This window comes from Coenobita brevimanus, chromosome 100 (genome assembly GCF_032717465.1).
Source record: "Coenobita brevimanus isolate Jiangsu-jjx chromosome 100, ASM3271746v2, whole genome shotgun sequence".
In the NCBI taxonomy this organism is placed as follows: domain Eukaryota; kingdom Metazoa; phylum Arthropoda; class Malacostraca; order Decapoda; family Coenobitidae; genus Coenobita; species Coenobita brevimanus.
The window spans coordinates 38,317,706-38,335,205 of NC_137053.1; the positions used below are offsets into that span (position 1 = coordinate 38,317,706).

General features: G+C 43.9%; 1 protein-coding gene and 2 non-coding genes across 3 annotated transcripts in view; 1 reads left to right on the plus strand and 2 right to left on the minus strand.

Annotated features, from left to right (window-relative positions):
- nonC (serine/threonine-protein kinase Smg1) overlaps nucleotides 1-17,500 on the minus strand; it is a 1,312,439-nt gene that overhangs the window by 821,435 nt on the left and 473,504 nt on the right. The window contains exon 19 of the mRNA XM_080284159.1: nucleotides 10,400-10,564. Within this exon, the coding sequence (XP_080140285.1) occupies nucleotides 10,400-10,564 (165 nt within the window). The remainder of the gene's footprint in view (nucleotides 1-10,399; nucleotides 10,565-17,500) is intronic.
- Nucleotides 11,623-11,741, minus strand: LOC145414789 (5S ribosomal RNA). Its single transcript, XR_013899943.1, has one exon. It is a non-coding gene; the product is annotated as a 5S ribosomal RNA (ribosomal RNA).
- Nucleotides 12,718-12,836, plus strand: LOC145414802 (5S ribosomal RNA). Its single transcript, XR_013899955.1, has one exon. It is a non-coding gene; the product is annotated as a 5S ribosomal RNA (ribosomal RNA).

Below are 17,500 nucleotides of genomic sequence, written 5' to 3' on the forward strand. Positions count from 1 at the left end.
GTCCTCGAGAACAACCATCACCTCGTCCAGGAACTTCCTTCGGTACAGCCTCTTCGTTGCCACGATCACTCCTTCGTCCATGGGTTGAATGAGAGCAGTCGTATTACGTGGCAGAAACATGCACCTAATACGGCCATTCTCAGCAACCAAGTCCTTGTCGCACGGGTGGGCAGGTGCATTGTCGAGCAGTAGGAGAGCCTTTACCTGGTCGCGAGTGATTCACAGTGTTTTCGTCTGGTACTGGATGACCTCCTTGACGAAGTGACGGTGAAACAAGTCTTTGAAAATCACAGCTGTGAACCATGCTTTCAAAGAATGATACCAGACGACAGGAAGGACATCCATCACCCCACAAAGGCACCGAGGCTGCTTTGCACGGCCAACAACAACGGGCTTAAGCCGGTGCATGCCGTTAGCACTGGCACAACACAAAGCAGATATCCGTTCCTTAGAAAGCTTGCGGCCAGGTACACGTTTCTCCGTCTCCTCGGCTAGAGTGTTCGTTGCCAGCGAGCGATAGAATAGGCCAGTTTCGTCTGCGTTATAGACTTGATCGAGAGTGAGGCCCTCCCTGTCGATCAAGCCTTTCACCTTGTGCCGAAACTCGTCAACTCCATCCTCGTTAGCGTCCAATGCTTCGCCATGTGCTTTACGGTTAGTAAAGCCATGTCGCAACTTGAATGCGAAGAGCCAACCCTCGGATGCCTTGAAGTCTAGGGCGTCGTGAAGCCTTGCAAATTTCTCAGCAGCAGCCTTCAGCTCCGTTTCACATACCATCACACCAGCTGCACGTTGCTGTCAGTACCAAATCAACGTGGATCAGTCGATTTCTGCAAACTTGGGGGTAAACATAACCTTCCTTTCCACGTTGCGTTTCCTTCTCGACGAGAAGTCAGCCGTGTACTGCATGAGTTTGTCTCGGGAACGTTTGATATCGAACAAAGTCGACCGGGCCAGGTTATACTCGCGGAGAATGCGGGAAGAAGACCAACCCGCATCAACTTTCTCCAATATCTCCCTCTTCTTTTCCAGAGTCAACACCACTCTCTTCCTTTTCTCAGGTGGCGGGGCCATCATCACACACACTAAGAGGAGGGCCGAGAGCAGCAGGAGGCCTTGCAGCAAGTACGGCACCACCACAAAAGCGAGCACGTGGGCAGCCATTGCGAAGAGCATAGGTCCAGTCGCAGTGAGAGACAGGCGGGAAGTGGGGAGGATGCAGCAGCGCTCTATCGGACGTTGGAGGAATGACAAACCAAAACAATGATCTCCCGCGGCGCGCGCATCGTTCAAATTACGGACGGCAAAAAATCGATTAAAAAAAAAAAAATGGGGGGGTTTTCGGACCATTTTGGGAATGTTGAATCCCAAGACGATAAGGTCCAGGTAGTGGGGATGTTCGGTTATTGGTCGTCAGGATAATAGAGTGATTACTGTGTATATATATATATATATATATACAGTATATATATATTATCCCTCCAATATCCGAACATCCCCCCCCACACACACACACACTAACCGGACAGAATCGTCCTGGGATCGGGGGGGGGGGGGGGGGGACGTAATTTGAACTTGGGGCACGGGGTGAGGGACAACTTTGTTGTGGCGCGTCATTCCTCCAACGTCCGCTACAGCGCCCGGGCAGCCTCCCCACTTTCCGTCTGTCTCTCGTTGCAAGTGCACGCTCGTCGTCATGGCTGCCCAAGTGCTAGCTTTTGTGGTGGTGCCTTACCTGGTGCAGGCACTCCTGCTGCTCTCGTGCCTCTCCTTCGTGTGTGTGATGATGGCCCCGCCGCCTGAGAAGAGGAAGAGAGTGGTGTTGACTCTGGAGAAGAAACGGGAGATATTGGAGAAAGTAGATGAGGGGTGGTCTTCTCGCATCCTCTGCGAGTTCAACCTGGCCCGATCTATTTTGTTTGATATTAAGAGATCCCTAGACAAATTCATGCAGTACACCGCTGACTTCTCATCGAAAACCAAACGCAACGTGGAGAGGAAGGCGATGTTTACTCCCAAGTTTGCTGAAGTCGACCGCTCCACATTGATTTGGTATCGACAGCAACGTGCTGCTGGTGTGATGGTAAGTGGTACAGGCTGAAGGCAGCTGCTGAGAAGTTCGCCAGGCTTCACGATGCCCTAGACTTCAAGGCATCCGAGGGTTGGCTCTTCGCGTTTAAGTTACGGCATGGCCTTACCAAACATACAGCTCATCCCGAAGCTTTGGACGCTAACGAGGATGGAGTTGATGAGTTTCGGCACAAGGTGAAGGGCTTGATCGACAGGGAGGGCCTCACTCTCAGTCAAGTATACAACGCTGACAAAACTGGTTTATTCTATCGCTCTTTGCCAACGAAAACTCTAGCCGAGGAGACGGAGAAACGTGTACCTGGCCGCAAGCTCTCCAAGCAACGGACATCTGCTTTGTGTTGTGCCAATGCTAACGGCATGCACCGGCTTAAGCCCGTTGTTGTAGGCCGTGCAAAGCAGCCTCAGTGTCTTCGTGGGGTGATGGATGTCCTTCCTGTCGTCTGGTACCAATCTTTGAAGGCATGGTTTACAGCCCAGATCTTCAAAGACTGGTTCCACCGCCATTTCGTCAAGCAGGTCATCCATTACCAGACGGAGACACTGGGAATCCCACGCGACCAGGTAAAGGCCCTCCTTCTTCTCGACAATGCACCTGCCCACCCGTACGACAAGGACTTGGTGGCTGAGAATGGCCGCATTAGGTGCATGTTTCTGCCACCTAATATGACCGCTCTCATCCAACCAATGGACCAAGGAGTGATCGTGGCAACGAAGAGGCTGTACCGAAGGAAGTTCCTGGACGAGGTGATGGTTGTTCTCGAGGACAAGGACGAGCACAGGGAGGGACGGGACAAGTGAGGGCAGTGGACTTTGGAAAAACTTTGCCGCTACAACATCAAGTCTGCAATCTACAACTGGGCCAGTGCATGGAAGGAAATCCCTGTCAAGACTCTAGAAAATGGTTGGTCTTGTCTGCTTCTCGGAACGGATGTGCAGTATGATTTCCTAGGTTTTGACGTGGATAACTTCCATGCACATCTACGTACGCATGGCGACGATGTTGATGTGGACGATGTGTGTGAGTGGTTGGATGACAACGAGGGCGATCCTGGGTATCAGAGATTGTCTGATATCGAGATCGTATCTTCAGTTGCAGGTGTCAGTACCCAGCTTGAAGTTTCCGACGAGGACGGTGACGATGATGCGGACTCCTCTCAGCATGACACAACTCCAGCCATCCCCAAGCTCAGTGCACTCCGGGAACACCCAGAGTTCGTTCTGGACTACCTGGAACACCCGGACTGTGACAGGGAGATGGGGTCCTTGGGACTTGTGGAGGAAGTGCGTGCTTTCAGGCAGCGCATCATCAATTGTCAGAATCGTCATTCCTTGCGTCAATCAACGATTGACAGTTTTTTCAGGCCCATGACCCCCACTTTGCCCAGCCCTGGCTCCACTCCGCTCCCTCCCCAAAACAGGCCCTCAAGCTCAGAGCCACAGCCAAGCACATCAGCTATGGTGGAGTCACTGCTCGACATGAGTTTCCGTCTGTCTTCAGAGTCGCTTGTAGTGGGTACGCCATCACCACGACCCAGCGACACACCCCTAGGTCACCTGCCAGCGATACTCTCGGACTCTGACAGTGAATAGACGCCAAGAACTTCTCCACTAGACCACACGGGAATTTACAGTGTTGTGCAGTGAAAAAAACAGTGCATTGTGTTAAGGATTTACAGTTGTGAGTGAAAAGACAAACAATTTTTGAACTAAATTTAACGTAAATAGACGTGTGTTTTTGCTTTAGAAAATGGTTATAAGAGTGGAAAGAGTTAAAGTGCAGAGTGCAACACTTATTAAGTTACAAGGGAGCATAAGTTAGACAAGAGTGCGCACTGTGAAGAGAATGGACTTCTAAGTGCGAATGACTAAGTTCAGTGCAAGACTTCATGAACAGTGTACTGCAAGTGCTTCAGGAAATCCTTCTTACTGTCAGAGTCCGAGAGGAGGCGGTTATTCATCGAGATGGCCATGGACTTGCTGTAAGTAGGCAGAATGTTTCATACTGTACTCTACTGTATTTTCCATACTATACTTACCTCAAACACCTCTTCTCACTCTTTTATGTCCCTTATCGGTGTGATTTGGGTCTTAACCCCTACACCGCGGGCTTGTTTACCAATGACTTGCATGTGCCGCGGGGTTATTTGGGCTCCGACAGACTCTCAAAAAATATTGGCCAAAAATCAGTTATTAGTCCTAGAATAATAAAATTACATATGCTTATGGCACATACCTTCAGCTTTCTCCTGGAATGATTGATGAGCCTTCGTCGGTTACCGTAGAGCTTGTGGAGACCTCTGAAGTAGGGTAACGAAGTCTCCACTTTACACTTCCCGACAACCCGTAATATGATTACCACAGCCAGATACAAACACTATAAACACTATTCTACAATTTTCAAGTAGTTTGGGATCCATACTAAAAAAAAAAAAATTGTGAAAGCAATGGAAATTACGAGCGCGTCTGATCGTCGCACTGACACTAGTTCGCTCTTGGTAGTCTGTCATTTATTATTCATAAAACCCCTCACACTTTATATTTCTATTAGTATATAACACTTATATATATCTACAGTCTTTATCCATAAGTTTCCTTCAGCAGTATTAGTCTACTGTCACTGTAGGGATTCAATTTCTTTCAGTAAAATACGTAGCATTCACTTTCTCGTCCTGTATACTGGCATTGAGAGTGAATGTCACTTTCATCTTCACTCTCATAACTCATAGCATTCAGACATGCTAGAGTGAAACTTTCACTTTCATTACTCCTAGGGTATATACTCGTATTCTTATAATACTACTCATTTATATTTCTATTTACGTTCTCTATTTTATTTACGTTATTTACATTTCTATTTTATTTACACTGTGTTGTGCACTATCACTTGAAATAACTTATAAAACTATTTTCCATTGTTCACGTATATTTACATTCATTACTTTCACTTGCTGTTTACACATTATTTACACATTATTTACAATTCCACTTGCACTGTTTTACTCAATAGAAAGATCGTAGTCACTCTTTTATCAATTGTCAGCCCTTTACCTCTTTCCACACGAGGTTTAGTAGGGAGTAAAGGTCACAGGGCCATTTGCATGGGGGTGAAAAAAGGCCTTGAAGTCAGCAAGAAGAAACATACGTACTCTCACTTCGGAAGATGAGAGTGAACTGATAATGGAGGGCCAGCGTGGAGGCCTGCTAGGGGTTATTCAGAGTTACCAATATTACTTCTTGAAACAGCTAAGTCTAGCACTGATATGACTGGCAGGAAATCTAGAGAATACATTATAAATTTGGTAGTTCCAGGTGAATGTAAATATCACTTAGGCTTCTCCCTTCCCTCCTTACATGTATATTTATTACAAAAATAGATTAGAGGCCTACTTAGGAGATATATATTCAGAGCTACCAATGTTAGATCTTGAAACAGTTTTGTCTAGCACTGATATGATTGGCAGGAAATCTAGACAATACATTATAAATTAGGTAGTTCCAGGTGAATGTAAATATCACTTAGGCTTCTCCCTTCCCTCCTTACATGTATATTTATTACGAAAATAGATTATACGGCATATTTCAAGGGGAAAAAAACAGCAAAAATTAGCGAACGAGTGCACGTGAGGTGTTGTCAGGTGATAATTAGCCAATTCCAGGTGTATGGCACTCTCACTTACCTTATTTCTTTCTTGTATATATTATTTGGTATAAGAATACGACATAGGGCTTATTTCAATGGATGAAATCAGTGAAAAATTCCAGGGAAGATTTACTTAGCGTAGCACGGCCGGGCAGGCGAGAGGATAGGGTAATAGAGGGGGGGTAGGGAGGGGAGTCAAGAACGGGGAGAAATGGCTAAATTGTCAACAATGGATGGGAGTACAGATGAGATTAGGAGTGCTGACTAGTGTTGGACATTGGCAGTACTGATAGATGATACAAGCCCCCACTTGGAAGCCCGGGTAAATTCAAAATAACACAGAATCACAAAAGCGACGCCCTGCGGTATGATCCCTTGCTCCCAAGCGTCACGAAAGTGACGCCCCGCGGTTAAGGGGTTAAATAGATGCTATGCATGTCCAGAGGGAGTTGTATAGGTGTTTTTCTGAGTTAGGGTCCATAAGTACAAGTCCATAAGCTGGGGCCCAATATCAGGACAGGACCACTATCCGGACCTGCCTACGGCTCTATTATGTCGGATACTGGAGGGATTAGTGTATATATATATATCTATATATATACATATATATCTCTATATATATATCTATCTATCTATCTATATATATACATATAGACAGATATATATATATATAGATATATAAATATTATCTATCTATCTATCTATTGCCGGACCCATATATATATACTGTATATATATATATATATATATATATATATATATATATATATCATCATCATTCGGACCTCCTTTCCCACCCAAGGGCAGGGTGAGGAGTAGCAATGTCCAGACAGCCCAAAATTGCCCAATCCAATGGGCCACGCTTCCATTCACTCATCATTCAAGCCCCCGAAATCCTGGCTCTAAAGGATACGCCATAAACATTCACTACGTTCTGTAGCTTCACATATCGTATCCGACAGAGTCAATCCAGACGCTGCCACATTAAAAAGGGGTGCCAAAAATCCCTGATCATGCACATCTCACAAAATTCATCCAGCCAGCTCGATCTCCTGTCAGTTCCCTAGCCTCACCGACTTTATATATATATATCATCATCCAAACCTACATATACAAATATTTATTGAACAACCAGGAAGACTTGATACATTTCTCTCTCAATCCAACATTAAATTCAAAGGACTCAATTCCTTCATCCACCACACACAGTCATCCCTGTGCCCACACACATACTCTTGAAAATATTCAACAATTTCCCATGTACAGTTGTGGCCATAAATAATCACCTATCATCCTGTACTACGTGCCTCACGCTGGCTCCTTTATGCGAGGCAAGTCACAGTGGACCAAGAGGGGCTGAGAGGGAGGGGCCAGAGAGAGAAGGGAAGGTGGGTGTGGGGATGAGTGATGGTGCTTGGGTGGAGTGAGGGAGGGGAGGTAGGGGAAAGAGAATGAAATGTGAAGTTGTGGCCACATAATTTGTCTATTTCATTTCTTCCAGGGCATCACATAAAGGAGTTACTGTTCTGTAGATAAAGCTGCATTACACTTTGTATAGCGGCATCAAATAACAAACTTTAGATTGGTGGTGATATCAAGGACTAGCTCATGAGACAAGTATACTGACATGACAGATCAAATATTAGTGCAGAGCCATCGTGACTGTCTCCTCCCAGATTGCTGGAAGCCAGAGAACGAGAGGACACAGGCCCACCTCCTCAAGCACACCAAGGACGAGTGGGAGTTGTTGAGACGAAACCAGCAAACCATCAACAACATTGTTTCGCCCGTGCCGCAAAGCCTGCTTTTTTTCGTTTTTCATTTTTAAAGGCTCCAACATGCTTGCATGCGTCGGCCTTGGTCACCTAATGGCGGCTCTCCATGCTGCACGATCCACTGCAGCCTCCCTGTTCAGTCCCTTAACCCTGAGGTCACACTTAATGACCTCATCCCATGTCTTTCTCAGTCTACCCCTCGTAACCCCACCCCCAATATTAACACTTCTCACCCTCCTCACCCAATTATCATTCCCCATCCTCTCCACATGTCCAACCCATCTCAATTTACCTCTCCTCATCACAACACCAATACACTCCAGTCCCATCCTACCTCTCAACTCTTCCATCGTGAACCAAGCCCCCCCAGACCTTGGACGCAGGGACGCACTACACATCCACCTAATCACTGTCATTTCTGTACATCTCAGCATGCGAATATCCTCCTCCTTCACTGCCCAGGTCTCACTACCATACAGCAATACACTCCTAACACATGCTGCATACAAAGACCCCTTAGCACATAGGGAGAGTCCTCTCAATGTCAGGAGAGGCAAGAGCTCCCTGAACTTCTTCCAACCACTTCTCATCCTAGCCACAGAGCTAGCTCTAGCCCCATCTCCAGCACACATGTCTCCCAAATAACGAAACTCTTCCACACACTCAAGAGATTCACCAGCAAGTTCAATTCTTCCACGTCTGACAATCTCCACCTGCTCTCCCTGACATGCCGTACACATAAAATCAGCATTATCTTGCAGTCTATCTCTGATACCACTACATGTCTTGTGCACTCATTTATCACAAACACCGCACAAGATGGAATTACTGTACTTCCCACGCCCTTGTGGCAAACTGCACATAACCACTCTCCCTCGTCTTTGACACCAACCCTAGATATCATCACTTTTGATTTATCTGCATTTACCCTTATGCCCTTGTGCCCCATACCATCTCTCCACTTCCTAAACCTTTCTTCCGCCTCCCTTTCGTTCTCTGCAAACAATACCAAAACATCAGCATACAACAACTCCCACGGGAGTCCGTTTCTAAAGTCACGTGAAAGGGCTTCAAGTACTGTGATAAACAACATGGGACTCAAAACTGACCCCTGATACACACCAACATTCACGGAAAACCCATCACTCAAATCTCCATTCACTCTTACTTGGGTGTGAGCACCCACATACATAGCCATAACCACCCTAACCAGCCACTCCTCCAAGCCAAGCTTTCTCATTGCCCACTTCACCACCTCTCTAGGGACTCTGTCAAAGGCCTTTTCCAAATCAACAAAAACAAAATAAAGATCCCTTCTCCTACCAATACATTTTTCCTGAAGCTGTCGAACAATGAATATGGCATCAGTGGTCCCCCTACCTGGCATAAGCCCAAACTGCATCTCATCAATATTCACTCGTTCTCTAATCATAACTGCATGAGGTTTTTAAGGCATGAGGCCACTGAACTACTTACTAAGGCTTTCCTGGTTGCTTTGGCTTGAACAATGTCAGTAAACACTGACATAGATATATTTTGGGAGTTTGGGCAGGCTTTTGTTTCATTTTCCCTCTCACAGATTATACGAGATACTGTTATCATATCCAACCATGAGCACAGACATCATATTTATTTACCTTTCTGCGCACAGTTACTTTATATAGCCTTTTCATATAAAGATGTCAATAAATAATTATTGAATTGGCATGATGGTGACTGTATAGAGGGCGTGTATACCACAAGGGTGATGAAAATTACTGTGGACACAGCCATGTCAAAGGCAGCATATTACATTCAGTTCCAAAAATTAATTACACATAAGGGTAGAGGACGTTTCTTACACAAACATTACGGACGTCAAAGCCATCCAGAGTCCATGCAGCGTCTGAAGGCAAAATAGAAGGATGAACACAAATACCTGGCTCTGCACTACTGTTTGAGCTGTCACGTCAGTATATTTCTCTCACAAGCCTGTCCTTGATATCACCACCTATCTAAAATTTATCCGACGCCTCTATACAAGGTAAAATGCAGCTTTATCAACAGAATAGTAACTCCTTTATATGATGCCCTGAATGAAATAAAGCAGACAAATTATGTGGCTATAACTTCGCATTTCATTCTCCCTCCCCTACCTACCCTCCCCTCCCTATCTCACTCCACCCCAACAGCAGCACTTGTCCCCCCACCCACCTTATCTTCTCCCTCCAGCCCCTCCCTCTCAGCCCCTCTTACTCCAGTGTGACTTGCCGTGCACAAAGGAGCCAGTCTGAGGCATGGGGTACGGGAGGATAGGTGATTATTTACGGCCACGACTGTACACTGCACACTTGAAGTCTAATTACTATGTCATATGTCTCCTTCAGATCCAATAAGGATGCACAAAAATTCCTTCTCTTCTCTTAATTCTTTCCCACTAAACATTTTAGACAAAATCACAGCCCCTCCTATTCTTCCTCTCCAACCAACTTCTCATTTTCATCCTTAATTCTGTCAACAAGTATCTTCCCATACATCTTTCCTATTACACTAAGAAGACAAATACCCCTATGACTGTCACAAACTTTTTCCCTTTTCTCTTTGTATAGGGGAACTATTACACCTGACTTAAAGTCTTTGGAACTCTGCCTTCCTTCCAGGCCAACCTGGACATCTTTCATATCCACTCATCCACTAGATCTCCATTAAATGTCAACATTTCAAACATTTCATCACATACCTCAGTAACAACCAGTCTTATATTGCCCCTTGCCAGATTGGATCTATGGCTAGGCTACTGTAGTCAAGATCATCTAAGAGTAAGGAACCATGTACTTCCCAACAGCGATTACAAACACACAAAAAGAATAATTTAAAAAAATAAAAAATAAAAACATATACATTAAATATGCACCTGTGTATTGTTATTGTCTTTTAATTCCTGAAGCAATTTGTAGGAGTGCCTTACTGCCACCTCAGGCCGTCCTGCGTTAATGGCTACGACTATGACTGCAGCACGAATGCGGCTCAGCCACTCAGTGCAGGTCTGCCGGTTGGTGCGGAAGAAGGCTCTCACACTCTGTGGAAGCAATTGTAAAATCAGGCCTGAAACTCAGGGTATACACTTCATGTAAAAATGCCACAAACTTCCTGAATGTCTTATAAATATTAATCCCCCTGCTCCAAATATGTGAATTCATGGTTCTCTGCAGTTAAGTAAAACAACGGGTGATTATTTAAACAGTCGTGTCACATGCAAGGGTTATGTTCCCAAGGCAGCGCGGTAAACAAAAAATCACGAATAACAAAAACAACCTACTTAACACCCGCTACATCGTTCTGAGACTTATATATATATAAATAAATAAATAAATAAATATACATATATATATATATATATATATATATATATATATGCAGTAATACCTCGATATATGATACCCCTAGATGCGATACCCCGGCTTAATGATGGGGGTAGAAATTACACCATACCCCACCTAACGATGGCCAAACCTTGATCTAACGATGGGTTTTGATTTGTCTTATCAATTTTCATGATACTTTAAACTAAAATTGTGTGTTTAGGTTGATTTATAAACTGTTTTCAGACTTTGATTAATGTGTTTTAGCTTTGGGTGGGGTGAATATTGTCATTTTGGGGTACAGTTTACTTAGCTTAATTTTTTTCCATACTTATATTTGATGATATTCAGATATGATTTGTTGGTTTTAGTGAGTTATTTACAGGTGTTAGGCTTAGGTTAGCTTCTGTGACAGCTGTTAGGCCATTTAGATTGCCTTTAAACCTGTTTTGGGGCTCATCTGGATGGGTTTTGGACTTGGTTTGCGGGGAAACCCAAGGATGGTAAACGGTCCATAATGAAATACATGTTAAAAGTACCCCGATATACGATACCCCACCTAACGATGGGGTTCTATCGAACCAATTTGATAGTTAAACTGGCGTATGCTTGTGTGTGTGTGTATATATATATATATATATATATATATTTTTTTTTTTTCACTCATTCATTGCCAGACGCCATGTATCCCAGACGGGGTGGCCAAGGGCTTAGAGTTAATTGTTTTACAGGGAGGGGCACTAATCCTCCACCAACCCCACTTGACACGTGGGGATGCCAACAGCATCTGGTGTTCCCAGGCGGTCACCCATCCAAGTACTAACCAGACCCAACGTTGCTTAACTTCGCTGATCGAACGGGAAGCGGTGTACTCAACGTGGTATGGCCGTTGTATGTATGTATGTATGTATGTATGTATGTGTATATATATATATATATATATATATATATAAATGTAATCCCTCTAATATCCAAACGCCCAATATCTGAACACCCCCACTAACTGGACATAATCGTCCTGGGATCCAATATTCCCAAAATGGGCCAAAAACTGCAAAAAAATTCGGAAAAAAAAAAAAAAAAAAAAACTGACTTTTTTCCCTCCCGTAATTTGAAATTGCCGCGTGGCGCCGAACAGCTGTTACACCATGGTCCCTTCACCCCTTCCTTCCTCCCCCTCCCCTCTCCCCTGTCAGGGTTGCCATTTGGTATTTTTCATTACCAAGTGTGGGCCAATTTGGCAATGAAAAATTTGTTTGGTAATGATTCAGAATAATGCATTACCAAATGGAATTCTCACATGTATGAGGATACACAGGATGGAGATGGTGGATTGTTTGCTCTCTCTGATGAATCTGCTACCCTACATAGCGTGAAAATAATCAACATGGTGTTAATTATAAGAAGAGTGATTACATGTATTTCCACCTGTGTATATAATTAGTGAAGAATAGATGCCAGCTTTACGAATTTGGTAATGAAAGTTAAAAATGGTAATGAAAATTAAGGAGTTTGGTAATGTGGCCGTTGCAATCTGGCAACTACATTACCCCACCATCATCAACAGTCACAGCTTAACTCCGATCGAGAGCAGATGCTTATAGCAGTGCAAGCCACAGGAGCTCGTTTTTTGTGAATAAACAGTGAATAAACTGCAATACCTCGCCACTAGAACACACGGGGATTGACAGTGTTGGCCAGTGTTAAGAAATTAGAATTTAGAGTGCAAAGGATTAACTGTGGACTCCAAACTGGCGGTTCAAACCAGTCCAGGAGCCAGGGACTTGTTGTAAGTACCCGGAATGTTTAATATTGTAGAAACTCACCTCGAAAACCTCATTTTATTGTTCTTTTGCATTTATTTCAGTCTTTCAACGGCCATACCACGTTGAGTACACCGCTTCCCGTCCGATCAGTAAAGTTAAGCAACGTTGGGTCTGGTTAGTACTTGGATGGGTGACCGCCTGGGAACACCAGATGCTGTTGGCATAACGTTCTCCCTACATGTCAAGTGGGGTTGGTGGAGGATTAGTGCCCCTCCCTGTAAAACAATTAACTCTAAGCCCTTGGCCACCCCGTTTGGGATACATGGCATCTGGCAATGAATGAATGAATGATGAATGTCCCTTATTGGTGTGATTTGGGTCTTAAATAGGTGCAATGCATGTCCAGAGGAAGTTGTATAGGTGTTTTTCTGAGTTAGGGTCCATAAGTACAAGTCCAGGAGGCTGGGGCCCAATATCTGGACAGGACCACTATCCGGACATGCCTTTGACTCTATTACATTGGATATTGGAGGGATTACTGTATATATATATATATATATACACAAGGTGCTACCCAAAGGTTGCAGTAACTTGAACAGAGGGAGCCAACTGTGTGCAGTTTTGCCTTTTGCCACTATGAGGAGTCAGCAGCACCCCTTTTGCATTTGTGTGGCCCCGGCCATGTCTGTGAGCGGACATGTTGTTGAGCTACGCTTACTATTGAAACGTTGTGTGTAGCTGTTTTGGCAGTTTTGCAGTGGCGGACCTCATGAACCAAAGAACCTGGATCAAGTTCTGCTTCTAGATCAACAAGACAGTTGCAGAAAGTCACCGGTTGCTTCAGCAAGCCTTTGATGACAATGCAATGTCCCAAAGCAGAACATTTTTCTGGTACACTAAAACCTCGATATAATGGACTTCAATAGACCGGTATTCGCTTTTATCAGACTTGAGGAGCTAATGGAATAAATTCCTATACATCGGAAAAAGTCCGATAAAGCCAGAAGCAGTACGGACTGCCTGACCACTTCAGGTATGTTCACCACAATAAGGTAAATAAAAGACATGTTTATCTGGGTACAGTAGAGTACAGTGGATCCTCACAGTATGCGAATTCCGACTACGCAATCCCCCTTCTAAGCGAGGACCTATTTATTTTTTTATTTTAGTGTATTTTTTATTCGTAGGCGAATTGAACTCCTTGTAAGCAAGACGGGCAGCAAAAAGTGGCCCAAATCTGGGGTTACCCTGAGTACGCGACATTGCCCCCCCAAGAAACGATAACAGGTAAAGGTCTACCTATCTATCTATCTATTCCCAGATGCCATTATCCTAGGAGGGGTGGCCATTTGACTCTGAGTTATTGGTTTTATGGGGAGGGGCACTAACACCTCCACCAACCCACTTGCTGACACATAGGGAGCACATATGGGTTGGTTATATGATTACCACCCAGCGTTGTAAATGGTTTCTTGGCTTACAGGAAACCATTTGGCTTGTCACTAAATGTAAAGCCACCTGTAAAGGAAAGCTGAGCATAAGAAGTGACAGGAAAAATGGGAGATATACGAAGAGAGGAGGGAGGCTCAGAAAAAGAATGATAAAGGCTAAGGAGGAAGTAGGCAGCACTACATCAAGTGAGTGGATGATGGTCGCCACCACCTACCACCAATGATTTACCCAGTAAAGCCATGATCTTGTAGGTTTACTTTATCTTAGGTAATATGTCTTAGACAGTTTCCCTGTATAGTACAATACTCAAGTCTGAAAGGCGTCTCAAGGGTTGCCCATGAAGGGGGTGTGCTGCCCATATGGAGCTAGCTCTGTGGCTAGGGTGAGAAGTGGTTGGAAGAAGTTCAGGGAGCTCTTGCCTCTCCTGACAATGAGAGGACTCTCCCTACGTGCTACGGGGTCTTTGTATGCAGCATGTGTTAGGAGTGTAATGCTGTATGGTAGTGAGACCTGGGCAGTGAAGGAGGAAGATATTCGCCAGCTCAGACGTACAGAAATGACAATGATTAGGTGGATGTGTAGTGCGTCGCGTCCAAGGTCTGGGGGGGCTGGGTTCGTGATGGAAGAATTGTGAGGTAGGATGGGACTGGAGTGTATTGGTGTTGTGATGAGGAGAGGTAGATTGAGATGGTTTGGACACATGGAGAGGATGGGGGATGATAATTGGGTGAGGAAGGTGAGAAGTATTAATATTGGGGGTGGGGTTACGAGGTCATTAAGTGTGACCTCAGGGTTAAGGGACTGAACAGGGAGGCTATAATGGATCGTGCAGCATGGAGAGCCGCCAATAGGTGACCAAGGCCGAAGCATGCAAGCATGTTGGAGCCATTAAAAACAAAACGAAACTATGCGAATTCCTAGTATGTGACGTCCTCTGCTGCCCATCAAGGCGCATACTAGGGGGATGTACTGTATTATTATATGTATATTATACCATTTGATTAATATAGTGAAGTTATAACACACTACAGTACAGCAATGGTAGTCAAAACAGTTTAAAAACCGTTCATGCGATCCGGACTAACATCTGATATATCGGAAAAAGTCCGGATTAGCAGGGGGAAGTCCGGATGTCGCTTTTACTGAAATTCCACATTTTTCAGAATGGATTGGGCCCCAATTAGTCCGTTACAGTGAGGTCTTACTGTACATGCGGTTCACGGAAGGACAAATGTCCGTCGAAGACGATGACCATTCTGGACGACCAGCAATGGCAACAACATCAGAAATGGCAACAACACCAGAAAACGTCGGAAATGTTCATCAGGCTATCCTCGCAGATCACAGACAAACTATCCATGATGTTTGTGATATCTTTGGACTGTTGTAAGGGAGCGTGCAAAGCATTCTGTCGGATGTGTTGGGCATGAGACGCATCGCTGCATAATTTGTGCCAATACTGCTGAGTGACGAGCAGAAGGCACATCGCGTTCCATTTTGCAGGGAGCTCAAGAATCAAGTCAGAGATGATGTCCCCTTCAACTCAAAGGTCATAACTTGTGATGAATCATGGATTTAAGGTTATGACCCGGAGACAAAGCAGCAGTCATCGCAATGAAGTCTACCAATTCACCGAGACCGAAAAAAGCGTGTCAAGTTCACAGAAAAGTCAAGTCGATGTTGATCATTTTCATCTATATCCAAGGGATTGTTCACAGGGAATCTGTCCCACCCAGTAAAGTCTGTCAGCGGAAAGTTTTACTGTGAAGCTTTGCAGCGTCTGAGGGAAAACATCCTCCACAAACGTCCAGAACAGTGGAAGAACAAGGACTGGGCCCTGCATCATGACAATGCCCGCGCCCACACATCATTTGCTGTCCGGCAGTTCCTGGCTTCCACTAACACGGTAGTTATTCCTCACCCACCTTAGTGTAGTTGCCTGACCTTGCCCCCTGCGACTTGTTCCGGCTTCCCATGTTAAAATTATGACTGAAAGGGCATCGATTTGACTTGACTGAGGAGATCCAGACAGAATCGCATGAGGTGCTCAAGACAATCATGCCTGAAGCCTTCTGGGATGCATGGACTCATGGAAAAAATGCCAGGACCACTGTATATAAGCACAAAGGGACTACTTCAAAGGCGACAGTGAGAACTAGGAGGTATGGTAACTTATTTACCTACAATATTTAAATTACTGGAACTTTTGGGTAGCATATATATATATATATATATATATATGTATGATGATCATGATGATTATTTTATATATATATATATATATATATATATATATATATATATATATATACATTAAATATATAATTATGAATTTACATATATACTGTATATATACTATATATATATATATATATATATATACTGTATATATATATATATATATATATATATATATATATATATATATACATATATATATATATATATATATATTTATACTCAATCCTTGTAAATCGAAGCAATTTGGGTCTGGACCACTGGCGCGATTTACAAATTCCGCGGTTTATAAATAATAACTCTTATGTGAAAAATGAAATTGGGTCTGGACTTTGGCCAACCACCCCCCACAGTATCCTACCTACACCTATCTAGGCACCATCAAACACAAACATAAAAATTTAGGAATATTCAGTGCATGTATTTAACCCGCGGCGTCCCATCGACGTTCTTTAACGTCCACACGTTTTGTCACTGCCAATCACGTCGACGTACATAAACGCGAAAAAATTGCAAGGTCCCTAATTTGTACAAATTTTCAATTTTCACGAGTCATTTTTGGTACGTATACACGTGACACCTTCCTCAACAAGATGCCAGGAAGGGACAATGCCTTACCCAGCATGACCTCCCCCCCCCCTTCATGCCATTGTCTCAGCAATTCACCTGTTATCAGTGACCTGGCCAGTATAGCCATGTCATGCCACGGTACGAAATTCAGGGCCAGAGTGATTCACCAATCAATGACAGTGTGGAGGACAAACTTTACATAGCATTAGAGGAAGAAACAGTTAGAAATGATGATCAGGTAATGTGGCATAAAAAGGTCAGGTATTAGTGAGTGAAACAATGCTTATAATGCCTATATTACTGCTTGAAAACCAATATACTCTTGTACTACATATAAATTAATACCAAGTAAATAAATAAATACCATTTATGAGTGGTGTGAAATAGTTATCCTCCCACAGAACTCGTTTTCTTTGGTGCCAGCCTGATAGAAAACCCATTAAGGTAAGGAGGCACTCCTACCTATAATGAGTATTTTAAACCTCAGGTGAGCGATTTCTCTGTGAATTTTTGATGTTTCTCACCAAAAGCGAAGGTTTGAGCCAAAAAAAAATTTTTCCTCAAAATGGTCGGGATTGGGGGGAGTCAGTGGTGGAAAAGTGGTCGGGATGGGGCGGGTTAATAGAA